This window comes from Monodon monoceros, unplaced genomic scaffold, assembly GCF_005190385.1.
Source record: "Monodon monoceros isolate NGI ecotype Baffin Bay Population unplaced genomic scaffold, NGI_Narwhal_1 Super_Scaffold_20, whole genome shotgun sequence".
NCBI lineage: Eukaryota > Metazoa > Chordata > Mammalia > Artiodactyla > Monodontidae > Monodon > Monodon monoceros.
This window is the reverse complement of record NW_021703777.1, coordinates 94,527,157-94,553,362: the sequence shown is the minus strand read 5'-3', so window position 1 is coordinate 94,553,362 and position 26,206 is coordinate 94,527,157. Positions and strand designations below refer to the sequence as shown.

The 26,206-nt window shown below is 42.0% G+C and overlaps 1 protein-coding gene across 10 annotated transcripts in view; it reads left to right on the top strand.

The window, feature by feature from the left end:
- CC2D2A (coiled-coil and C2 domain containing 2A) overlaps nucleotides 1-26,206 on the top strand; it is a 135,624-nt gene that overhangs the window by 45,110 nt on the left and 64,308 nt on the right. For all 10 annotated transcript variants that reach the window (XR_003795619.1, XM_029235624.1, XM_029235625.1 and 7 more), the window contains 7 exons: nucleotides 2,725-2,861; nucleotides 3,455-3,586; nucleotides 10,785-10,994; nucleotides 11,945-12,051; nucleotides 16,837-16,977; nucleotides 20,288-20,444; nucleotides 21,416-21,651. Coding sequence is in view for 9 of the 10 variants with exons in the window: in XM_029235624.1 (XP_029091457.1) it covers nucleotides 2,725-2,861; nucleotides 3,455-3,586; nucleotides 10,785-10,994; nucleotides 11,945-12,051; nucleotides 16,837-16,977; nucleotides 20,288-20,444; nucleotides 21,416-21,651 (1,120 nt within the window). In the remaining variant the exon portion in view is untranslated. The remainder of the gene's footprint in view (nucleotides 1-2,724; nucleotides 2,862-3,454; nucleotides 3,587-10,784; nucleotides 10,995-11,944; nucleotides 12,052-16,836; nucleotides 16,978-20,287; nucleotides 20,445-21,415; nucleotides 21,652-26,206) is intronic.

Here is a 26,206-nt window from a genome sequence, read left to right as displayed (position 1 = left end):
GCTGGCTGGCCAAGCTTCCTCCTCCATGGGGAAATGGCCAGGCTACTGAAGCCGGGACCATCTGACTGATTCCCAGGTACATCTCCTTTCTCCCTCTCTTTCCTGGGTCTCCCTTTGCTCTTTTTTCCCCCTGGAATTTCCTTTCCCCCTGAGAGTTCCTGAGGGATCCCCCCAGTTCCAGTGAGTCCTGCAGGAGCGCACCCCTCAGGCTGCGAAGGAGGCCTGAGCTTATCTTACTTGGAAGTTGGATTTCTTTTCATTTTTCCCGTTCTGTTTAAGTTCCAATTAAATACTGAGCCAAAAGCAAATTATTGTTTCTTTGTGAGAGGTCATTTTGAATCAACTCTGTTCCAAGTATCATAATTTGCTGGACATCCCAAGTTTCTTTTTCAAGTAGGTAGCTGGCAAAAGTACCCAAGGATTTTAACTTTACAATAATAATAATAGTGAATGCATTCTGTGCATTGATTCCACCTGGTACTTTTCCAAATGCTTGATGTGTATCAACAAACGTGCCTCACCCACCCACCAGGGCTGGAGAAGTGACTTTTTGTCGTGTCCATTTTACAGATGAAGAAGTAGAAGCTCAGAGGAGTTAGGGATCTGGCCCAAGACCATGAAGCTAGTAAAGCAAGGCAGGTTTCCGATCTAGGTGACCTGCTCCGGAGGCCACCCACGTGCACATGCATCCTGATGCTTCTTCGGGGAGAGAGGCATTGCAGCAACCTCAGCCAAGGAGGAGCTTTGTCACTTGGGTTTTTGCTCAGAGGATTCACTGTTAGGCCTCTCCCTGGAGCCCACCTGAGTTGGGGATGGAGGTTAGACCCCAGGGGCTGTCTCAGACCGGGCCAGAAACTGGGAGTCGGTAGAGGCAGTGGAAGAGGCTTAGGGAGTCCTGGTTGCACTGCGCTTGCTCTGAGCAGGGAATCAGGGCCTCCATTCCATGGAGGCGACCCCACGACCAAGCACGGAGACCCCGCTCTTCCTTCCTGAGGTATGACCTTGAGCATGTTCCTCTATTCTCAGGTGCCTCACCTGAAGACAGGGGACAATGAAAGTATCCTGCAAGGTGACTCTGGGCATTTGCTTTTATTTTGAGCATTGAGGAAATAACATGAGTGAAGTGCCTATGTTGTGACTAGCACTTAGCAGGGGATCAAGAATAAGAACTTCTATTACTGTTGCCGTTTTCTTGTTACCGTTTAGAGAATGGTCTCCAAAGCAGAGTGAGTTCATCCCAGGGGTATAGGAAGAAAACATCAAGACTTCTACTTACATTTAATTTTAATCTCATCCTTTCCTAATTTAATTTTGTTTGTGCCATAGTGCACACATAATAAATAAACATACACATAATGAGCAAGTGCCCAAAAATGTTGCGATGACAAGTTTTGAAGACCATTGGACTAGTGGCGGACTGATGTTTAGACTTGTGGATAGATGAGGTGGGGGACAGAAAAAAAGGTAAAACGATAGTTTGCTCCACATTTTCTAAGGACCAGAGATAGGTTTTCCTAGGAATACTGGTATTAGTTGTTTTTTGTGGATGGGTTTGGGAGGCAGAGTGTCCAAATGGCCACACGCTGGAAAATTAGCAGATTCAGGGATTTGGGGTGTGTTAGAGTGAGATAATTATAGAACAAAAACAAGTCTCCACCTTTCATTGTTCATTGCCAGGTTACATCCTGACCTTCATGTCAGCAGCTTCTCATGTCATGTGCCAGCTTCTCCTCTAGCCCACTCTGCTGAAGAAGCAGGCCCAGATGTCTTTTTGGAATTGTGGATCTGCTCAGTCACTCCCTGGCACAAGGTCTTCAGTGACCCCCACCCCCTTGACCAGAACCCAAGCTCCTCTGAGACGTGCAGGGCTCTCCCGGCTCTCCCTCCTGCCCTCTGCTGACATTATCTCCAGGCACTGCTCCTGCCCTCGGCACCACTGCATTCTGAGTGTTTCTGTTTCCCACTCAGCACAGGCTGTTCCCCTGGGCAGACACACTTGCTCGTCCCATCACCAGCTCTTTCCTTCTCAATCTTCAGGAGGCAGTGCAAATGGAAAAGCCTTTTTTCACCGTTCCATCTCAAGTCTATCCCCTTCCCGCCCTGCATTATTATCACAGGTGTTCTTTTCTTCACCGTGCTTACCATTCTCTGAAATCATCTTGTTCCGTCCTTTGTTGGCTGTTGCTGCCTGTCGCTCCCACTGACCCCACAGAGCCTCCTGAGCACTGGGCACAGGGAAGCTGTCAGCAAAGATCTGATCTATGAACAGATCAAAGAGTGAGGGAGTAAATGAAGTCACGTTGACTCAAGTGAACTTTTTAATTTACAAAGCACTTCCTCATACTTTACTTCATTTAATTCTCCCAAGACCCCAAAGAAATAGATATTACAATCACTTTTGTATGGAAGGAAAGAGGTCAAAGAAGCATCTGGTCCAAATTCACTCCACTGATGAGCCCAGGAGCAGCTCCTCTGATTTGGGTACCACAGTCCTCGCAGTGTGTGAGGCCACGCGGGCGAGTTAGGTGTAGAATATCCAACATGATACTGCGGGTAAACACATTCATCTTTCCCTTGGTCCTGCTTCCAGAAATCAGTTTGGAGCATTTACAGTTTCCAAGAACATAAGTAAAATCTCCGGTGGTGGTTTTCATTCACCAAATTGCGGTTTGAAACGTTCAGGTTGGCACTAATGAGGCTTGTATTTATTTATGAACTGTCTAGTGCCTACGTATAAAAAGCTTCCTGAGAATGTGCAGCCCAGGTATCCGGAAGACGAAGGCCTTTACATCGGGGCAAGACTGGAGGTGCCAAGAACCAACCAGAACATCATGGAGAACAGGTTGCTGATGCAGGAGCCCGTAAGCTCTCAGCCCTGCTGCCTCATTGTAGCCCAGGAGGGATTCATGGATGCTCTTTATCCTATGGGCCATCACTGCAGCGTGGTACTCATTTCCTCCTGAGAGCATCTGCACAGTGGTTCATTTTTTTTTTTTTTAATTTGTCCTCAATATGTTCAGTGGCCCTCAAACACCACGCCCTCTCCTCTGCTCAAATCCCATCTTCTGCAAGCTGGAGTCAGGCTCCTGTTAAATCCGATATTGGCAACCTTTTCCCAATTCACAGAAATTTTTAATTGTCCAAAGATAGAATGTTCTCAATTGTTTTTCTCCTTAGTTGCCTTTCTTAAATTTTTGACGAATAGAAAACACATTTTTCTTAAACAATCCTTTAATTTTTTTCTTAAACTTTTTTTGAGGAGAGAAGGTTGAAAACTGTATCTTAAATTAATTCTGGGGGCATTAGTGAAAACTCAATTTCTAATGGAAACAGAGACTTTAAAATATTTACCGGGCAGGGGGAAGGTGCATGAAATACGTATGTTGACAGAGAATTTCCCTGCAAACGCTGTTTATTCTGTAAACCATTTTCTGTCCCTCTGCTTGATCCCCAGGGGAGGAGATGGTTCGGAGATGATGGAAGAATCCTAGCGCTGCCAAACCCCATCAAGCCGTTTCCTTCAAGACCACCCATGCTGACACAGGAGCAAGACATTAAGGCAGAACTCGAAACACTGTATAAAAAGGTAAACTTCCCTCCCCATTTTTAATACATAAATTTGCTTGAAAGTGCTTTGCTTTTTGAATAGATTGGAATGATGAATTTGCAACATTCTCTTTTGACTTTTTTTTAATAATTCACTATCTTACACATGCAAAGCAAACAGCAGGCATATTATATAAGAGTGAGTCTCCTGCCATCACCAAATCCCTTCTTAAACAAGGAATGAGTTTCCCAGGTAGGAATGGCTAGGTCAGCGTCTTTATTCACATAACCAGGTTAGCTACCCTGATTTTTTTTTTCTTTTCTCTCTGTCATCTCACATATACTGCAGGATTATTTCCCCCTCGTTTTCTCTTTATTATATAACTAGAGATTTTCTATCCTCGCAAATCCTTTTTATGGTATGTTCCTCAGCTCTGGTACCACGCTGCCTGATTTGAGTCCTGGCCCTGTCACTCACTGGGCGAACTTGTCTCTCCCCCTCTCTGTGCTGCGATTTCTCCATCTGTAAAATGGGTGTAATAATAGCATCTGCATCCTAGGACTGTTGTGCAGATGGTTAAGACAATACATAAAAGTGCTTCAAACAGAGCTCAGTGAGGGCTGGCTGGTGTTGAATAGACAGTTGCCTGCCTTCAAATTTAATTATATTTCTCTTGCTTTCCTGAAATGTCCAGCAAGGATCACCTCCTTCAGAAACTCATGTAATTATTTCAACACTGCTAGTGTGAAAGAGAATAAGGGGATATAAGATCATTTTATATAGCTATAGAGAGGCATGTTGAACAGGGAAGACACAGGCCCAAGTCAGAGAATCTGAGCAGTTGGGTGTCCTACTGGGTTGTGCTTCGGGAAGCTCCCTTGACCACTCTGGAGCTGTTTCCTTAATTGAAAAATCTTCATCATCTCTACCTCATACGATTTTTGTGAGTATTGAGGTGATGTATCTGTTTGCACTTTTTTAAAATGAATTTCTATAAAATATTGCTATTACAGACAAATAGTAATGAGTGACTACTTTGTGCAGAAATGTGACCCTGGGAGTAGGTTTACAAAACAAGCATAAACCGAAGTCCTAGTCCATGCGGGATTTATCATCTACTTGCTTATATGACAAAGATACATGATATAATTAGTGATCCAGACAATATCATCTTATGCATGCGTAATAATCCATCACCTTGTCTCTTCATCCATCCAACCATTTCAGCAAGAAACACTGATATAATGAAGCAAAAACTTATGGGTTAAAATAGAAGAGTAATTACTATGGAGAGTAGGATCTTGAGGGAGCCAATTAAGATTAGCCTTATATGTCTCCTTTTGAAGTTCTGAGCTAATTGGGAAATGCACAGGAATCAGAGAGGGATGCAGGTTTCAGCTGCAACTAAGGATAAAGCTGGACAGCAGAATGCTGCTTGGACACAAGACCAATTGGGCTTCCGGCTCCATCTCCCAAGAGTTCTGTCCCCCCATCTAGAGAAGGGCCCCAATGAGTTCACCACGTGGACTGCCGTGGAGAACCCACGGGGCCAGTGAGCAGGCTCTCGGGAGAGAGCTGAGAAGGGACAGTTAGAGGCCACCGGTTACTCTGCCCAGCAAAGAATTTGGACCAATGGATTTTGGGCTCCAGTTGACTCTCTAATCAAGCAGTCTTCCTTCTCTTTTGGGAAGGAGCCCGTGGGGATGCGAGAGTGGGGAGAGCACAGAGAGTTTCCTCCCAATACTTTTGAGAGGGGAGACCTTCCTATCTTGTGGGCAGAAACAGGAAAGTAGAGGAAGATAATAGTTCCACTATGAGGGGCTGGTCATCCTGCATCACAGACCAAAAGTTAGAGAAGGGAGAAATCTAAAGGCGCTGAAGTCTTCCAAGGTCATTTCATAGAAAGTTAGGCTTCAAACACAGCAAAGCATAGAGACTCTGTCAGCGTGCCTAAGAAAGAAGCAAAGGTTATATTAGAGGTTATAAAGAGGTAGGAATAACCTCTTTGTTTCTCCTCCCTCTTTGTTTCCTACCTCTTTGTTATTCCTACCTCTTTGTTTCTCCATAACACGTTGCCTATTAAAATTCACTGTTGATTTGTATACCTCAGTCTTTTTTTTTTTTAATGTGTTTATGGAACTTTCTAGTAATTCAAACAACAATGCATTTCTTTCAGAGTTAATTTTTTACAGTTCTATTGATTTACTAACTTTCACCTTTTCTTACGTTTATTCAGGTCTGTCTGATGCCAAAACCCATTTTTTCTCCCCTCTGTTCCATGTAATAGGCTTGCCTTTAAGAAGCAGTGTTAAATGCATATGGCCTATATTTTCAGTCTAATGTCTAAACATACCTTATATCTGGGAGTTTTGACACGATGCAGGAGCAGAGAAATAGATAAACAGGCAGTGATTGTTTTATTCATAGATCATTAATCTATCTTCGCTCTCCTTCCTCCACTACCCTGAGAGTAACAAAGGGCAAATACTGTTTTATTCCTCTTCTAACCCTCGCACTTGGCAGGAAGCCTGGCATGTAGGAATGCCTCAGTAAAAGTGTGAATGGAATATCATTTAAATGACTTAGTTGAGCTGAATGGATCTAGAAGAAATGCCTTGTTTTCTACTCCTCTCCTTAACTCGGCTGTCTCTCCTATAAAACAGTAGCCCTCTTAGAGCCTGGCTTCATCCTGGCAACTAAATGATGGAAAACCAAGTCGGTGTGCTAGATCAGGAATTGGCAATTCCTTGAGCCGTTAATGGAGCCTGATGAATTTACACTTCAGAGCTCTCAGGTCTGATGCTAACCCAGCAGGACTGACCAAACCCATCCTGGATGGGAGTCAAGACTGGCTCTTCTTTGATTAGACTGCCAATTCAAATGAGGGAGTGTATGTCCTCCTATTAGATAAATTAGGAGGTTTATTTAGAAGGGAGTTGGTATTCAGCCCTCCTTCTTTGAACATTTTCCTTAATTACAGAGGGAAAAGAAGTAGTTTTTAAAAGCGAAATATTCTGCTGCTACTAAACTGAGATTCTTTTTTAGAGACCATTAAAGATAGAGAAATGCAAAAAGATTAGATATTGTGCAAAGAACAAAGTTAAACCTCAAATGAGAAAGATTGCAATTTAATACCTCGTAAGAAGTAACTAACCCAAAACTGAAAAATGAAAATTCCAAATGAGACATTGCAGGTAAAACATAAACAATATTATGTAGTTTGCCTAAGCATAATAGCAAAGTAAGTTTAGGGTTGCTGAAAGCTGTTCCAACAGCCTCCATCCATCCTTCCATCCTTCCTTCCTTCCTTCCTTCCTTCCTTCCTTCCTCCTGCCTTCCATCCTACCTTTCCTCCTGCCTTTCTTCTTTTCTTTTTAATTCTTTCCGTCCTCAACTGAGTCTACTATATTCTTAGTTGTGCTAAACTCTGGAAACTCAGAGGTAGCAACATTCAAACTTGGCCTTAGAGAGACTTTGTGCCTAGTGGGGGGAGACAGAAATGTCATCAAGTGTTAAAGGCACAGTGATTAGGAGTCAACGTGGCATTCCCAGGGACATATGTGTAGCTGCCTCCTCTTGTTTCAAAACTGCACACTAATCTAAGGAATTTAGCATAATTCCAACCTCCTTGTTAATCCCAACATGATAAAACTATCACTTTCCCCTTCCACTATTCTCAGCCATTTTTCACAGAAGCATTGGTCCCCTACTGTGTAATGAGCACTGCGGTAGTCAGCACTCTTTGGGTTGCAAGTGACAGAAACCCACTGCAAACTAGCTTAAGCAAAGAGAGAACTTGGTGGCTTACAAAATTGGGAAGGATCTGGAGATAAATCACAAAATGAAGGAGGGGCTTTAGGAACTAGGACTCTGGGACCGGGGACTCTGTGCCAGCAGGTCTCTCTCTCTGCCTCTCTTTCTCCTGGTTCTCCTTGAATGTTGACTGGTCTCGTTCTCTCCTGTTGTAGGCAGGCCAGAATTCTCCATGCGTTAGGACCCTTGATAACCTAAGCTTAGAAACTCCAGAGGAAAGGGATCATATCTTTCCCCAAGGTTCACATTATCAACAGCAAGGACAAACTAGTCAGTTTTAAGTGGGACATATGCCCCCTCACCAACCTCATGTTCTAGAGACATACCCAGAAGATGGAGAATGAGAAATCTTCCCAGAGAAGACCAGAACAACAGCTATAGAATCTACTGCAGGCTCTGGGCTGGATTCAGGTTCTGTTGCTATTATTTTCCCAGGACAAATATAGAAACTTTTATTTTAATTCCACCAATGATTGTGCTTTTTCTGTCCAACCTTAAAAATTCTGTCTCCATCGGCAAGCAACTCTGAACACACTGAGAACATCAGCAGATAATCCATGTGCATCACCTCTGATAGTTTGCGTTTTCAGTTTTCCACTGAAGACTGAAGAATCAAATCAATTTCAAAATTAAAATAATATACCTTGTAAATATTATTTATTTTTAGGAGAAAGCTTTGTACTGTTTTCATGATAGTTTTCAGAAAAGAAAACAGATACAACAGAAAGAAAGACAAGAGACTAGGGGTCTTTCTCCCTAATAGGAAGAGAGTCGGGGGTCTTTTGAGCAGTCTAACCCAATGCCCACCAGGAGTCCTGGAAGCTTTTTCACTTGGTTGAGCTGAGCTGAAGGCAGAGACCAGCAGCAATCATTTAAACATGGGCTAATGAAGATCTGGGGGAGGAGACACAAAGTACAGCTGACCTAGGTAACATTAGGACCATACTACTGACATTACTTACTCATACCAAGAGGAGTACAAGATGGAACCTGAGGGCCACACCCTGAGCGACTTCAGAACTCTGCAACCCCTGGTAAGAGGAACAGCAAAGCAAGGACCAGCAGGAGCCAGACAATTAGAGAGGAATTTTCCGTCAGGTCTGTGGATGGATGTTTAGTGGTACACATCTTTGTGAGGTGGGAATTTTTAAATTCATCCAGGTGGTCAGTGTGACAGTAAGACACAGAGTCACCACATGCAGATTAAAAGCCTCTAACACGAATGCAGGTTATAACTGGATACTTTTGCTTGAATGAAAGAAAAGAGATGGGGCTCCATTGTTGCGGTGTGAAGTGTAAGGATATTAATGTCAAAATTAGGACTTTCATAAGGTACAAAATATTGGAATATGACCCCTGTAGGGATGGGCTTTCCTCCCTGTAAATCCAAATGGAAGTTCAATTCAGCATATTTTGGAAGGTACTGAGGTATAGTCAATGCATTCTTATTCAAGCATAGCATACTTGTAAACACATCCCAGTTTACAAGAACATTTTTAAAAAATAAAAAATCTATAGGTCTTCTCATCAAAAAGACAATGTTATTTTATAGAAAAAACTTGTTCTTCTATAAAACATAGGGTACAGGCGTCCTGTAGGAAATCATAAGTTCTAAATATACATTAATTGTCTACTAATTCAGGGGAAAATAAGTATGAAATTGAATGGCTAAAAGGAAATATACTCATATATCCTTACTCGTGAATACTGGTACAAAGCAGGCAACAAGACAACCCAACAACAAATTTACTGGTAAATGAAGACTCATGTGTATATGCTTTACTGTAAGTGCAAATATTGGTACTATTTCAATGACTAATAGTAACTGAAAAGCATATCACACTATAAAACAAATGTGAATACATTTTTGGACATGTATACATGTACATACACACAGTGTGACCTCTGTTTTCCATACTTAGTCTGATGGGGAGAACGTTAGGATCTTGTGATGCAGGATTCTAACTCTGGAGCCCCCTCTTCCAGTTTCCATCCCTCCCTCTGCACATCTCAGACTTCATCCTTCCTGCCCCAAGTTATAAAGATCACACCCCATTTTCCCCCTTTCAATCTATTGCTACTCGCAACAGGCCTCACTACGTTGTAGGCAACCAAAAATCTCTATGGAATTGTTGCAGGAAGGGGGACCCCTTCCAGGGCCCAAGCATGGGCTCTTGTCTAATGGCCAGCAGTTCCCTAACAGAATGAACCAGGTGATATGTGTGAAGTGCTTTATATGATGCCTAGTGACCTACAAAATGCCAACTGGATCTTTTTCCTCAGCCTCCCATTTGTACGATAAAGAGATAGAGGCACGGAGATGTGTAGTGACTTGCCCAAGGTTCCAGAGCAAGTTAGAGGTGGAGCCACAGCTAGAATCCAAGGCTTCTGACCCCAGTTCAGCATCTTTACATAATACCATGAAGACGAATTAAATGAAGAGAGTCCTGAACATGTTACCCGCAATTAACATCGGATAGATGCTTCACTTCTGACTAGAATATTTGCAGCTTCCAATTTACCTCATAACTTATAAATAATACCTTTGGCCCACATAATCTTTTCTAGATAACATAAATAGCTTCCAAAAACTCCTCTCTGCAAAGGGGAGGATCGAGTGAAGTGTGTCAAACCCCACATCCTGACTGTAGTCAATGTCTATGACAAGGAGAGAACATGAAGACACAAAATCAAAAAGGTGTCCTCCCCACCTTGGAGCTCTGCAACCTCCAAAACTAGATTCACCTACGAGCAGCAGTGATCAACATAGAATATCTTGATGAGTTTAAGGAAGAAAACCAGAGATTTATCTGACACACTGTACACCAAGTGATCCAGGAAAGTCCCAGTGGAAATTTCCACTCCTGTTTTCTACACACTCAGCTGCCCCAACTATCTCTTCCTCTGTTACTTTGCAGACTGACTTTCTTCTTCCCAGGAAAACTAGGTGCCAGCCTGAAGCTCGGTTCAGTATGTTAGTCTCTGGCTGTTGTCTACAAACTAAAAACTTCTCCACGTGGAGAGTATATCTATGATCCAAATAATGATCAGTTTGGATTAGAATCTATGCTTCTCTCATTAAAAGAATTTCAAGGTCACCAGCTGCAAAGCCCAAGATTTCCAGGAAATGGGATAGTCGCATGACAAAGATTAGGGCTATGACTCAGTAGAGATAAACCCTAAAAGACCTAGGAAAGCAAGATTGAAATGATTTCTTTTCTCACTCCTTGTCCTTCATTTTACTTCTCAAGTGTTCAGAAAAGGGCAGGCCCCTAAAACCCCAGGGAACAGGGAATGGAGCAAGGTTCTCCTGGCTTGATTAGGGTAGGAAATATTTTGCATCTGACTTTTCCCATTGCACATCAGATCAGTATCTAGGAAGTGCTTTAACTGTGTTCCCCCTACACTCTGCTCTCTTTGGCAGGCAGTAAAATACATCCACAGAAGTCAGCATTTGATTGGATCTGGAGACCCTCCTGGAAATTTCCAACTGGACATTGATATTTCGGGGTTAATCTTCACACATCATCCCTGTTTTAGCCGAGAGCATGTTTTGGCAGCCAAACTGGCCCAGTTATATGACCAGTACCTTGCAAGACGCCAGAGACACAAGGCACAATTTCTTACCGACAAGGTACCCGTGATCTCTTCCATGCCAATTGTTGAGGGGGTTGGTTCTCCTGAGGAGCCCAAACAACAAAAATACCTTCTAGCAGCAAATGCTCGTGTGCTTCCTTCATGTTCCCTCTGTCTAGGATGTGATGTGTTGACCTACCTAGAGGCAAAAGAAAGGATACGACCATGTACATTTAACCTGTACAAATTCAGTGGCACACACTTGGTTGAAAGAACGATTCCTGCAAACAGAGCCAGGGATCTCGCCCACCGGCAGTGGGTGGCTGTGTCTTGCTTATGTGATCTCGTATGATGAGACCATTCATGGGCTGAGAATCTCTGTGTCCTTCGAGACGTTCTCACTGTTATGTGTGACTTACCCATACATGGCACCTAAACAAAAGTCAGTTGTTTCAACTGATGCATGAGGAAATGTCTATCCATTGTGGATTTACTTCTGATGTGACACTGTCCCGTGGAATCTCCATGGGTGGTTTTGACTATAGACAACTTTTGCCCTGACTTTAAAACCTTACTACCCAAATAAGAGATAACTCCACAATATCTCCTCCTATAGGTCTATAATTTTATGCTCTCTTTATATCACAAGAATGTCATTATATGTCCAGGCCCCAGAGAGACCCCCACCCCACCTTGAAAGAAAACTTGTTTCTGAGACAATAGAGTAAAAGTAACATCTGTCATGAGCAGCTGGATCTGGGCCACAGAACAAGGATGGACACACACAGTTCTTTATTATTCCTTTTTTTTTTTTTTTTTTTTAATAGAAGCAATAGCTCTCTGTCAAAATTCACTTCAGTGAAAGCATGGAGATGGCTGGATGCTTGCACATCCCTTCACAGGTTGCTGACATCATTTTTGCCCTGGAGAAGTGGGTGGGTCCAAGCACATCACTTGTAGTAAGGAGTAGAGCTTCTAACTTAGATCTTGTATCCATATCTTTTCTAGCTCCAAGCTCTAAGAAATGCTGTTCAGATGGGCCTTAATCCAGCAAAAACTCCTAAGTCTCTTGAAACAACCCAAAAAACCATCAATGAGTATAAATCTGAAATTCGGTGAGTAAAATCTATAACTACTGCTTTTTTTCCCCTGTACACATTGAGAGTTTATTTTTTCAGAGTTTTTCTGCATGCACTGAATACATTAAGCCAAATGAAATAACGATATATGTCGATCATATTAACACCAAATTTAAGTCCAAGAAATGAATGAAGACGGGAGGGCGCACAGGGGGAATAGGGTAACTTGCACACTCTGCTAGTGTAAACAAATATTGCTACAGCCACCACTTCAGACAGCAGCCTGTCCAGAGACGAGCAAGGAGTTGAAAATGCCAGCAGACTAGGACCCGGCAATTCTGCTTCAGACACATGTACTCCAAGGAGCTGTGTGCACATGTGCACCGGACATGTGTGCAAGCATTCCACAGCATCACTTACGAGAGTAAGAAGCTAGAGATAACCCCACACCAGAATGAACCCATCTGCTTCAATCTTTAAAGTTAGAAGGACCGAATTAGATCTGCGTATATCATGGATAAAACAGTGTTGAATAAAAAAATCAGTTGTAAGAGGAGACTTGCTGTGTGATACAGGTCACAAGCCCTAAAGAGCATGTGAAACAATACTCATGTGTTCCAGGTACGCACATGTGTGTTACATACAGACGGAAAAGACACACGTGCCAGTTTCTTCCTCCAGGGAGGGAGAGAAGGGGATGGAATGGAGAGGTCTTCAAATGGAACTCTAACACTGCAAAACAAACAAACAAAAATTCTGAGTAAATGGGAAAAAATGTTAGTGTCATATTATTTATGATATGTGCTCTTCTATATCTTGAAATTTTTCATAATTAACATTCAAAAATTAAAACCCTGATCATTGCCAAACAATAAGGAAACATACAATATAGAATGTGAACATTTATTCTAGAGTCCTATTTCTCAGGGAAAATCATGGGTAACAGTTTTTTGCTAGTTCTTCCACATATATATACATGTGTGTATACATATATATACACAGATGTGTTTATGTGTATATATTTTACTTTTTTAAAGAATCACATTGCATTTACCACCTTGCAACTTGCTTTTTTATGTAAAATGCATCTGAGACCTTTTCCTATCATAGTACATCTAGGTCTATATCATTGTTTAAGAGCTGACATTTATATAGATTTTACATTCCCCATTAATAGGTGTTTGTATTATTCCTATTTTTTATTACTTTAAGTTGTACTCTCACACTCCTATATGTATATATTTGTGTACCTGTATAAGTATTTCCACAGAATAAATTCTTAGAACAGGAATTAATAAATCAAGGGGTTTATCATTTTTAATTTTTATTGGAGTATAGTTGATTTACAATGTCGTGTTATTTTCTGCTGTACAGCAAAGTGAATCAGTTACACATATACATATATCCACTCTTTTTCAGATTGTTTTCCCATATAGATCATTACAGAGTATTAAGTAGAGTTCCCTGTGCTACCCAGTAGGTCCTTATTAGTTATCTATTCAAGGAATTTAAATGTATACTTTTCTCTTCACAATCTGCCCTTGAGTTGGAAATTCTCCTACCAAAGTGAAAATTAGTGATTTTCACTATACTATAGTCACTATACTATATACTATAGTTGTAAAAGTGTGAGGAGTATGTTTAAAAATGAAAATTCTTACTTATGTTAAAAGAAAAGCACATTGCCTCCTCCTCGTGAAAGTAATTTTTGTTTTAGTATACGCTGAGTAAGAAAAAGTGACAAAAAGCTACTCTGGATACAATGAAGGTTTGATATGGAATTGCATTTATTAATCAGTATTTGAGAAACAGTAGCAGAATCGTGTGTGAGTCCTACAGACCATGCCAGGTGGACCCATGGATCGCAGACCCATTGCAAACATCCTGCCACCCCTGGAGATGGAAACCACTGAGATTCAGCATTTCTGATGCAGTGAAAGAGTGGATTTTAGTCCTTTACTGACTTTTCACATGGTGGAAAAGCAAATTCTAAGCAGATGGTCTGTTCCTGGATATCTCATCAAGCGGACCTGTTCCCTGCAGCCCCCTGGGAGCTGCTAATGAGCCAGCTGCCTTGGAGCCCACCCCTGGGTATCTGATAGGTCCCAGGTTGGGGCAGCTAACCTCAGCCAGTGATGCATTTTCCATCTTATTTTCCGTAAGTGGCATCATGACCACATTGCTCATCCTCTGCACTGGAACCAGGCTGTATTAAGAAAGGAAACATGGGTGTTCGTGCAATACAGGGGAACACTTTATTTAACCCTCTCCTGGATCTTCACCCTCACATATGCTCAATCTTGAACAAATAACAAGTCTAGGATCTCAGATCCCCATCCAGCTACCACTTTATCCCCGTATTTCCCTTCACAGCCAAACTTCTGGCAAGTATTTACTAATAAGTATTTTAAATGTAAATTTGGTAAGTACTGCTGTCTCTACTCCCTCCCCTCCCCTTCACTGTCCAGTCTAGCCTCTTTCCTGCGCCCACCTTTGCCCTGAGGCTGATCTTGTCACAGTCCTGGGGAACCTCCGTGTTGCTAAGCAGAAGGGGACCTCTCAGCCCCCCTGGTACTTGGCATTGGGCGCTGTCCCCACAGGGTGCCACACACCACCCTCTCTCAGATGCCCTCACCCCTCTTCGGCCACCTGTCCTCCCCACTATTCTTTGCCTAATCTTCCTTCTTTGCCCAGCTTCTAAATGTTCAGAGTTCCTCCCAGGATTTTTTTGTTTTTAATCTTTTGTTAATCTGCATTTTCTCCTGAGATGAATCCAGTCCTGTGGTTTTAAATATCATCTAGATGCCAATGTGGCTCCCAAAGTTTCACCTCTGGGCTGGACTCCTTTCCACACTCCAGACCCCATCTACATCAGGCTTCAGAAAAGTGTTACCCTTGGGTGTCCCTGGTGGCGCAGTGGTTGAGAATCTGCCTGCCTATGCAGGGGACACGGGTTCGAGCCTTGGTCTGGGAAGATCCCACATGCCGCGGAGCAACTGGGCCCGTGAGCCACGGCTACTTGAGCCTGCGCATCTGGAGTTTGTGCTCCGCAACAAGAGAGGCCACGATGGTGAGAGGCCCGTGCACCGTGATGAAGAGTGGCCCCCGCTCGCCACAACTAGAGAAAGCCCTCGTACAGAAACTAAGACCCAACACAGCCAAAAATAAATAAATAGATTTAAAAAAAAAAAGAAAAGTGTTACCCAGCTCCCTAATCATAGTTGCCTTTTCCTCTTCCTCCATAGTCTGGCAACAATCTGTAATTAAATATTCTTTCGTGATTCTTTGCTTCTCTAGCTCATAGGTCAAATTTTACTTGCTAAGCGTTCTTTTTAGCATTTCTGAGAAACTATCTTGTCAGGGACTAAAAAAGGAAGTAGAAAATATATCAGAAAGGCTTAAGGTGTCATATAACTCAGTAAAATAATTTTATATTGCAGTTTTTTTTAAAGGAGGCCGGGGAGATAGCTGCTAAAGGCATAAGAGAAGAACAGACCACTAGGTAATGACAGATAATATTTGTGGACCACTTACCAGATGTCAGACATGATTCTAGTATTAATTAACTCGTTTACTCCTCCCAACAACCCTGTGAAATAAATTCTGTTATCATCTCTACTTACAGATAAGGCATGGAGAAGTAAAATAGTTTGCTCAAGGCCGGCTAGAACCAGGATTTAAATCTGGGTATCTTGGTTCCCACATCTGTGCCCTTAACCAGAATGCTTTACTGCTCCTCAAGAAGAGTGTTTCTTATTCTAGTTCATTGCCTCCTAGCTTTTCTAAGGTCTTCCGAGAGTCCCAAATCTTGGCTACCCAACCACTAACTGGCCATCAGCTTCTACCAGCTTCCTTTTCCATGACACCAACTGAATGATCAGAAACCTAGACCTCTGTGTTTCTCTGCACCATCTCCAGACTAAGTCATCACAAGTACAACCAACTTCCAGACACAGGCCTTCCTTCTGGAGTTCAGGAGGTGATGATTCATGAAACACTGTGGCTATGGTTTCCTAGGGCACTCTGTCAGTCATTTATCTATGTGTCTGTCTCCTGAGCCAAGCTATAAACTCCCTGAGAACAGAGACACCTACTATCTCCTAGGAACCACTTCTGAATCCCCTGGAATGACACCTGATACTTGCCCAAGAAAAAAAAATCTAATTAATTAACTAACTAATGGCATAATAGAATACATTTGGGCTCTGGACTTGGCTATTATTTGTAGAGGGGGCTTAAAGTAAGGCAGTAAATAATTCCCAAACACTTTAAATAATATCAATCACAATGAAAGCATTTTCAAAAGAAGCCTCTTCAAAGCAAGCCAAAAATATCGCTAATCTAGTCAGCACTGAAAACTCACCAAGGGATGTAGTAACATTACTTCATCTCCTAAACGTAGGACTGGTGATTAGTGTTAACACAGGCAGACTTTAATATACTTATTAACTGGGACAGCAACATACTTTCCTGTTTATCATAGATTAGTCCATGAGAACTACGTTTACTGGGCCCCTTATTTTCATAACTTCAAAAGTGGCTGTTTAAGATTGCACAGTATTAATGAGAATTTTAAATGGTAATTTAGTTTAATTGGAGTCAGATTCTACTAGAGAAAACAAAATCAAATAACCTATAAAAACAGACCAGCATCCTATTGACTTCAAATTTGCATTCATATTTTTGGTTTTCTAGTACTAAAGAAATATCGTAGCTGTGAAATTAACTATACAATCACTATAGCATTATTAGTTTCTTTTCCTAATTTGCAAACACACCTAAATAACTTTTAAATATATATCCATGTATTATATCTTGTAGGCAAACAAGAAAACTGCGTGATGTTGAACAAGAAAAAGATCGAACATTGCTTAAGACCATCATAAAAGTCTGGAAAGAGATGAAATCCCTTCGAGAGTTCCAGAGGTTTACAAATACACCCTTGAAACTTGTTTTGAGAAAGTAGGCTTTTTTCAAAAATTGTTTTATTGGGTTATATCATGCATAGGGGAAAATGTATTAAACATAGATGCAATTTTTAAAATAATTTTTAAAATAATAATTACAAATGAATAACCATGTGCAACTCCCCAAGTTAAGAACTAGAACATTACTAGTATCTGAGCATCCCCCATGTTCCTAACCCCAATTACATCTCCTCCGTCCCAGAAGTAACCATTTTCTGGATTTTATGATCAGTGTTTCCTTGCTTTTAGTTAATAGCTTTGCCATCTATGTGTAATCTCTAACACTTAGTCTAATATTGCCTGTATCTGACTTTTTCATAAGTGAAAGTATATTGTGTGTATGCTTTAGTGAACACACACCTGTTTCTTTTCTTCAATACCACTGGAGATTCATCTCCTTTTCGGCTCACAGTTGTAGTTAATTCTCTTTGCTTTATAACACTTCATTATATGAATATAACAAAATTTGTCTATTTTACTGTTGATGGACATTTGAGTTGATTCCATTTTTCAGCTGTTATAGACAGCACTTCTTTTTTTTTTTTACATTTTAAAAGAATGAATTTTATTTCTCAAAATTGTTATTAAAATGTCACTCAGTTTTCAAGTACAATTCATCATTTCTTAAGTGCCCACTCTGTCATGCATTGTGCTAGACTCTTGGGCTACACTGATGAAGGAGATAAACATCATCTCTTTCCTCCCAGAGCTTCCAGTTTGGGAGTGAAGGGGACACAGACAATAAAATCAGACAGCACTTCTATAGACGTTTTTGTATGTGTCTTTTTAGGGTACATGTGCCTAAGTTTTCCAGAAATATACCTGGAAGTGGAATTGTCGAGTCTTAGGGGATGTGCTTCTCCAAATACTTATATGCTGGTTGCAGACACTTTTCCAGAATGTTTGTGCTGACTTTCAGTTTGACCAGTGTTCCCATGGGTCCATGTCACCCATATCAGCCAAATCACCTGATGTTGTCAAATATTAACATTTTGCCAATCTGATGGCATGTTTTAATTTATATTTCTTATGCATGAATTGGCCATTTTGAATTCCTCTTTTTCAAAGTGTCTGTTCAAGACTTTTGCCAATTTTTGAACTGGATTGTTTGTCCTTTTATCTTTTCCATAATTTGTAGAAGTTTGGTATATATCCTGAACATGAGACCTTTGTCGACGTGTGTTGCAGAAATCTTCTGTAGTTGTCCTTTTAGTAGTTTGCTGCTTTTTGAAGAATAGTAATTCTTAATTTTAAAGAGATAGAATATATTAGTCTTTTCTTTTCTGATCAGTGCTTTTTGTTTGAAGAAATCCTTCCCCTGAATCAAGTAGATATACTACTATATTGTCTCCTGTAATCTTCATATTAATGAAGATTAATCTTTCAAATTCACCTTTAATCTATTTGGAATTGATCTTTGTGTGTGGTGTGGAGAAAGTATGCTTTGATAATATTTATGCAGCTGAACTGACTAGACTTTGGTACATAATTAAGAGTACAGTTATCACAACAAAACCATGTTCTGCATATTAATTCAAGAGCATCTCTGCTGCTGGTTTCGGTCCCTTCCTGTTTGTTTCATCTGCATAAGTGATGTGCCCATACATCTACGTGAAAAGTGACACATGAGGGCAATTATCTGATACTGTGCTTTGAAAACAGTCAGTTTTTAGCCAAAGATAGCTGCAAATTGTGATGCTGGGGGGTTGTAATTATCATAAAACTGAGAAAACATTCTGCAGTTTCCAGGACAAACACAAGACTGTGCTTTATGAGGGCAGGGATCTTGTCACCACTGGATATCTGGTCCCAGACAGCACACCTGCCATGTAGTATCTGCTCAATTAATATAAAATATATAATATAATATATAAACAAATTCAGATAGTCTGTCCCACAGAAATCGTGGATGTCTTCCAGAAATCCCAGTGTTTTGGCTTCCATATTCCATCTTCCAGGCCATCCCTTCCATCCAGAAGCAGAACATAAATAGTTACAAGATTGTTTTCTCCTTCCTTCCTTAAGTTTAGGATAAACAAAAATTTATAGGAAATTTACCGTTAAGGTCACCTCTAGGTTACAAACTTCCTTTTTGTGATACTTCACATCCCTTCCACCCATAAGTAGCTGTGTCCTAAATTCTTTTGAAGTGCCCTTTCTTCACATTCTTGATTCATCTAGCTACCTTACGATACAGCATTATTTCTTCCTGCAAAAATATTTAAATTTCAACTAGTTTATTCATGCCTCTGATTAACAAGGAGAAAAGCGAATGAATATATATCAGAGATGGAACATAACTTGGGGGCCAAATTTCTCTGATGTTTATAAATTTCAGGTGTTTCCCAAGTGATTTCTTCAGTAGTAGCTTTGTAAGAGTCTGCACCTTGGGGGCCTGTTAACTGCTAACCCACCAGGCCACACGTGTACATACGCAAACGTTGGTCAGCTCTAGGCGCTTGACTAACTTTCTCTAAAAAGGAGCTGGAACTTTAAGAGAGCAGAACCTGCAGGCCAGACCATACCGATCGCATTAGGAGATAAGCACAGGGGATGGGTTGAAACAACTCTGAAGTGCTGGGTGGGATGTGCTGGATACCATGCTTGCCCTCCCCCACCCTCCTGGGGAGTCACACTGCCCATCCGCATGTAAAGGGCTCTGCAAAACCCTTCACAAAGCAACATGGAAACTTCACATTTGTTCAATCTCGTGTTGATTTGGCCACGGCACCCTTTTTTTTGTAGGGCACCTCATAGAACCAGAACTCTACAGAACACACTGTGGGAAGCACTGCTCTGGGTCAGGCTGAACATTAATGCACTGTCAGCAGAATCATCAAAGGAAAATTCAAATTGTCAATCCAAAGTCAAAAAAGTAGCTTCAGGGATTTGGTAGCAGCATAATGAAGGGGTTCCTCAGAGACGTGAAGAATTAAAATAACTACAATGAAACTGCTGCCTCTGTCAGCTGAGAATTTGCAGGCACTGTGTCAGGGTGCCATCTGGATCATCTAACCCAGCATGGCTTTGTGGCTTAGTGTAAATAGATTGGGCTCATATTCCAGCTCTTCCATTCACCAGCTGTGTGTTCTTGGGAAAGTTACTTAACCTCTCTGTGCTGAAGTCTCCTAGTGTATAAAATGCTGAACGTAACAGTATCTGCCTCACACGGTTGTGAGCTCACCTGTGCAAAGCTTTTAGGAGAGGAGCTGCCACAGAGCAAGCCCAATACAGGTATTTGCTGCTATTTTTACTCTATCACTTAATTTCAAGAAATAAATAAGGTGCTATAAATTATTTTAAAGGGAAAAAGTTGACCAGAAAGCTGATGAAGAAGCATATGAAGCAGAAATTCAGGCTGAGATAAGTGAATTGTTGGAAGAGCACAGGGAAGAGTACGAACAGAAGATGGAGGAATACAGAAGTGCACAGCAGCAGTGGAAAGCCTGGAAGAAAGCCCAGGTCTGTAAACAGCCTTGAACACAGCTGACCTGGGGGACAGGAGGGGTCTGGGTAGAGGCACCTTGAGACAGGAGGAGGGAAACTGGGCACGCAGACTGGGGTCCCCTGCCTGCTGTGCTCTGTCTCCCTCCCAGCCCCCGCGCTAGGGGACAAAGGGATGAGAGAATGAATTGATTAATGCACTTGTTGAAAAAGCCACCCAGCCTGCTGATACCAGAGAAAGTTTTTTCCAAAAACAGTTCTCTGTATCATCCTGTGGCTGTTTGAATGAACCAGCAATAACCTGGTAATCGCTCATGAGCCTGTCAAGCTCTGTGATACGTATTTTACTATTTTACATGGCTTACCCTATCTAATGTAGGGTATTGGTGCTTCTGGGCTTCCCCCAGAAAATTATATAACTTTATACATATGACCTTGCAAAACTGGGACAGTAAGTAATAAGTAATCCAGGGACAATAAGTAATAGATCAGGGTGACCTGCAGTGTCAGTTGTATTCACAAGCCTTATTTTAATTTCAAGATGTATCCTTGGGACTTCCCTGGTGGTCCAGTGGTTAAGACTCTGTGCTTCCACCGTAGGGGGTACAGGTTCGATTCCTGGTTGGGGAACTCCCGCATGCTGCGTGTGCAGCCAAAAAGAGATGTATCCTTGGTCTTTAGAGCCAATACTAATGAGCAGATGAATAGTTAACTTTTTTAAGCTCTCTCTAGGGACCAGGCACTGTGATACGTTCTTTCCAGACATTACCTCATTTCAAGAGACCTGGAAAAAGTTTCCTATAATTGTTCCCACTTTGTAGACGAGAAAACTGAGGCATGGACAGGTCAAATGGCTTAGTGAGCTGCCTGAGTGCACACAGCTGGTTGAGGTGGAGCTGGGTTTGCATCCACGTCTATCTGATTCTGAAGACTATGCTTTTCAAAGAAATTCCAAAATTCCTGACATAAGGTTGCCTCTTACCCAACAGAGGGCCAAAAAGAAGAAAAACAAACAAGTAGTCGAAGAACGTCCTGATGAGATGAAGGAGTCAGATCCCGGGGAGGAGCCTGTGAAACTCGTCCCTCCAGAGCCCACAGATCGGGCTGTGATAGAGCAACAGGTGAGGGAGAGAGCAGCCCAGAGCCGGAGGAGGCCCGGGGAGCCCACGCTGGTCCCAGAGTTGAGCCTCGCAGGGAATGTGACACCCAACGACCAGTGTCCCAGGTGAGCAGATGCTCCAAACATGAATGAGGTTGACATGTGACACACACACTGCACCATGTGGAATGTACATCTCCTGACTGACATGGAATGATCAGGAGAATCATGAAGTCTCTGTAGATATTTATTAGGTTGGACGATATGAAATTGCAGGTATTTGTCCAGATTTTGGTGATTTCATATGGTTCACCCGCCCAACGCATCGCCATTGGCCACTCAGGAGCTCATTACTGGAAGCTGCCTGTAGAGGACACTCTGCACAGTGCCTGCCTGCATGGCTTCTGGTTTGGAGCCTTTATCTGTAACCTCAGTGTGTCTTTTTTGTCCACTGCTGGCACACCCCCTGTCCCTGGCACAGACACCCAGATCTCTCCTTGGCCCTTGATTTCAGCTGCTCCTAGGCCAGCTGCTGTCTTTGAAGGCCTCACAGAGCCTCCCAAAGGAATTGTGGATATTCCCTATAGTTTGAGATAAAGTCAAGGCCATCTGAGGCCATCTGAGGCCCTCCAGATCTGGTAGAATTACATCTCTAGTAATTTGTATGTGATCCCTAAAAGTTATATAACGTTTATAAATCTATACATATAATAAGTTCATAAACACACATATATATGTACGTCCTTTTTTTAGAAATTTATAAGTTAATAAAAGTATTTTAAGTTTGATATTTATTTCTTTCCTATACTTTACAGAGATGGGTCTCAAAGTGTAACCCCAGGACCAGCACCATCAGCATCCCTGGAGAACTTGTTGGAAATTCTCAGGTTCTACTGAGACCTGCTGAATCAGAAATTCTGGGTTAGGGCCCAGAAAACTGTGTTTTCACAAGGTTTCCAGGTGATTCTGATGCATGTTAAACTATACTGTTATCTATTAAAGGAAATATATTGAAATAATTATTACCACCAGATCCCAGGCCTAATACTCCAGTACCCAGAAGACCTATCATGAACACAGGGAATATCTCAGACTTGAATCTTCACTACTCCACCATAGAAAGTGAGAAGTCAGCATCGGAGATATTAGGATGCAGGGGTTAACCAGGATGTCTTTATAAGACCCCACAATCTTCTTAGTTTCAAACTTCTATTAATATGCTAATAACTTACTTTTACACTGTAGCTTCCTGTGCATTTTCATGTGTTCTCTCAACTTCGTAGCATTCAGATGCTATACATAAGTAAACTGTTCCCCAGCACTAAATTAGCTACTTTCAGGCCACAAATGCCATACCGTATAACTTTGTTATGAACATTCAAAACATGTGATTTTGAGCATGTTTTTTAAAGGGAAAATTGAGGCTTGATTTTACAATCCTTTATGGTGAGTCCCATTTTGACCAAGAATGTGTACCTCAGTCTGAAGTTTCTGAGTTTTCACTAGGCTTGGGGACTATAAACCAGATTGCCCCAAGCCAATGATTATAAGCCACCCTCTTCATCAGGCCATCAGGTCAAAGGGGGCCATGCAGAAGACGGAGGTGTTTTAGGTCTGTTGGTGGCATGAGGTTGCAGTATTGGGAATAAGCCTTTAAAAAACCCTGAGTGAAGTCTTTGGGGGTCTTGGATATTTCTCAAGATTTGTTGTTAAATGTCTTTTATAGAAAAAAAAAAATTCAAGTCAACTGAGCAATTTCATGCCTGGGATGGGCCTAAATTATGGAGAGGTAGAAAGTTAAAACTACCCACTCAATTTAATGAGTACAGAATTTCTATTTGGGATGATGAAAACATTCTAGAGAAGGATGGTGGTGTTGGTTGCACAACACTGTGAATGTACTTAATGCCACTGCATGGTGTACTTAAAAATAGTTACAATGATAAGTGCTATGTTGTGTCTATACATCATAATATAAAAAAAAAAAACTACAACCCAAAAAACCCTGAGCGTGTTTTAGATTTTTATGTTCTAACCTTTTAATTTCCTTAACAAACTTGAGTTGCTATTGGCTTAACCAATAACTGGAATTTGTAGTGGGCATCTCTGCAAATACGTACAATAAAATTAAAGACCGCTCTTGAAGGTTTTGATTTTTTTAACTTCGCGGCTATAAGAATGATATGCTTCGAGGGACCTTCAAAATGGCAGAGGAGTAAAACGTGGAGATCACCTTCCTCCCCACAAATACATCAGAAATACATCTACATGTGGAACAACTCTTACAGAACACCTACTGAACACTGGCAGAAGACCTCAGACTTCCCAAAAGGCAAGAAACTCCACACATACCTGGGTAGGGCAAAAGAAAAAAGAAAAAACAGAGACAAAAGAACAGGGACAGGACCTGTACCTCTGGGAGGGAGCTGTGAAGGAGGAAAGGTTTCCACACACTAGGAAGCCCCTTCACTGGTAGAGACAGGGGGTGACGGGGGGGGGAAGCTTCAGAGCCATGAGGAGAGCGCAGCCACAGGGGTGCGGAGGGCAAAGCGGAGAGATTCCCGCACAGAGGATCGGTGCCGACCAGCACTCACCAGCCTGAGAGGCTTGTCTGCTCACCCACTGGGGCAGATGGGGGCTGGGAGCTGAGGCTCGGGCTTCGGAGGTCAGATACCACGGACAGGACTGGGGTTGGCTGCGTGAACACAGCCTGAAGGGGGCTAGTGCGCCACATCTAGCCAGAAGGGAGTCCGGGAAAAAGTCTGGAACTGCCTAAGAGGCAAGAGACCATTGTTTCGGGGTGCGCGAGGAGAGGGGATTCAGAGCACCGCCTAAACAAGCTCCAGAGATGGGTGCAAGCCGTGGCTACCAGCACGGACACCAGAGATGGGCATGAGACGCTAAGGCTGCTGCTGCAGCCACCAAGAAGCCTGTGTGCGAGCACAGGTCACTCTCCACACCTCCTCTCCCGGGAGCCTGTGCAGCCCGCCACTACCAGTGTCCTATGATCCAGGGACAACTTCCCCAGGAGAACACAGGGCACGCTTCAGGCTGTTGCAACGTCACACCGGCCTCTGCCGCCGCAGGCTCGCCCGGCATCCGTACCCCTCCCTCCCCCCGGCCTGAGTGAGCCAGAGCTTCCAAATCAGCCACTCCTTTAACCCCCTCCTGTCTGGGTGAAGAACAGACGCCCTCAGGCGACCTACAAGCAAAGGCCAACATTTAAATTTGGGGCCAAATGCAAAGATGAACCCCAGGAGCTGTGTGAACAAAGAAGAGAAAGGGAAATTTCTCCCAACAGCCTCAGAAGCAGCAGATTAAATCTCCACAGTCAACCTAATGTACCCTGCATCTCTGGAATACCTGAATAGATAACGAATCATTGCAAAATTGAGACGGTGGACTTTGGGAGCAGCTGTAGACTTGGGGTTTGTGTTCTGCATCTAATTTGTTTCTGGTTTTGTGTTTATTTTAGTTTAGTATTTAGAGCTTATTATCACTGGTAGATTTGTTTATTGATTTGGTTGCTCCCTTCCTTTTTTTTTAATATATATATTTTTTCCTTTTTCTCTTTTTGTGAGACGTGTACGCTTCTTTGTGTGATATTGTCTGTATAGGTTTGTTTTTACCATTTGTCCTAGGGTTCTGTCTGTCCTTTTTTATTTTTTTAGTATAGTTTTTAGCACTTGTTATCATTGGTGGATTTGCTTTTTGGTTTGGTTGCTCTGTTTTTTCTTTCTTTCATTTTCTTTTTTTCTCTTTTTTATTACTTTTTTATTTTTTACTTTAATAACTTTTTATTTTATTTTATTTTATTTATTTCATTCCTTGTTTCTTCTTTTTTTCCATTTACTTCTAAGCCGTGTGGCAGACAGGGTCTTGGTGCTCCGGCCGGGTGTCAGGTCTGTTCCTCTGAGTTGGGAAAGCCGAGTTCAGGACATTGGTCCACCAGAGAACACCTGGCTCCATGTAATATCAAATGGCAAAAGCTCTCCCAGAGATGACCATCTCAATGCTAAGACCCAGCTCCACTCAATGACCAGCAAGCTACAGTGCTTGACACCCTATGCCAGACAACTAGCAAGACAGGAACACAACCCCCCCCATTAGCAGAGAGGCTGCCTAAAAGCATAATAAGGTCACAGACACCAAAAAACACACCACCGGATGCAGTCCTGCCCACCAGAAAGACAAGATCCAGCCTCATCCACCAGAACACAGGCACCAGTCCCCTCCACCAGGAAACCTACACAACCCACTGAACCAACCTTAGCCACTGGGAGCAGACACCAAAAACAATGGGAACTATGACCTGCCCTGAGAATAGGTGACCCCAAACACAGTAAGTTAAGCAAAATGAGAAGACAGAGAAAAACCCAGTAGATGAAGGAGCAAGGTAAAAGCCCACCAGACCAAAAAAATGAAGAGGAAATAAGCAGTCTACCTGAAAAAGAATTCAGAGTAATGATAGTAAAGATGAGCCAAAATCTTGGAGATAGAATGGAGAAAATACAAGAAACGTGTAACAAGGACCTAAAAGAACTAAAGAGCAAGCAAACAATGGGGAACAACACAATAAATGAAATTAACAATTCTCTAGAAGGAATCAATAGAAGAATAACTGAGGCAGAAGAAAGGATAAGTGACCTGGAAGATAAAATACTGGAAATAACTACCACAG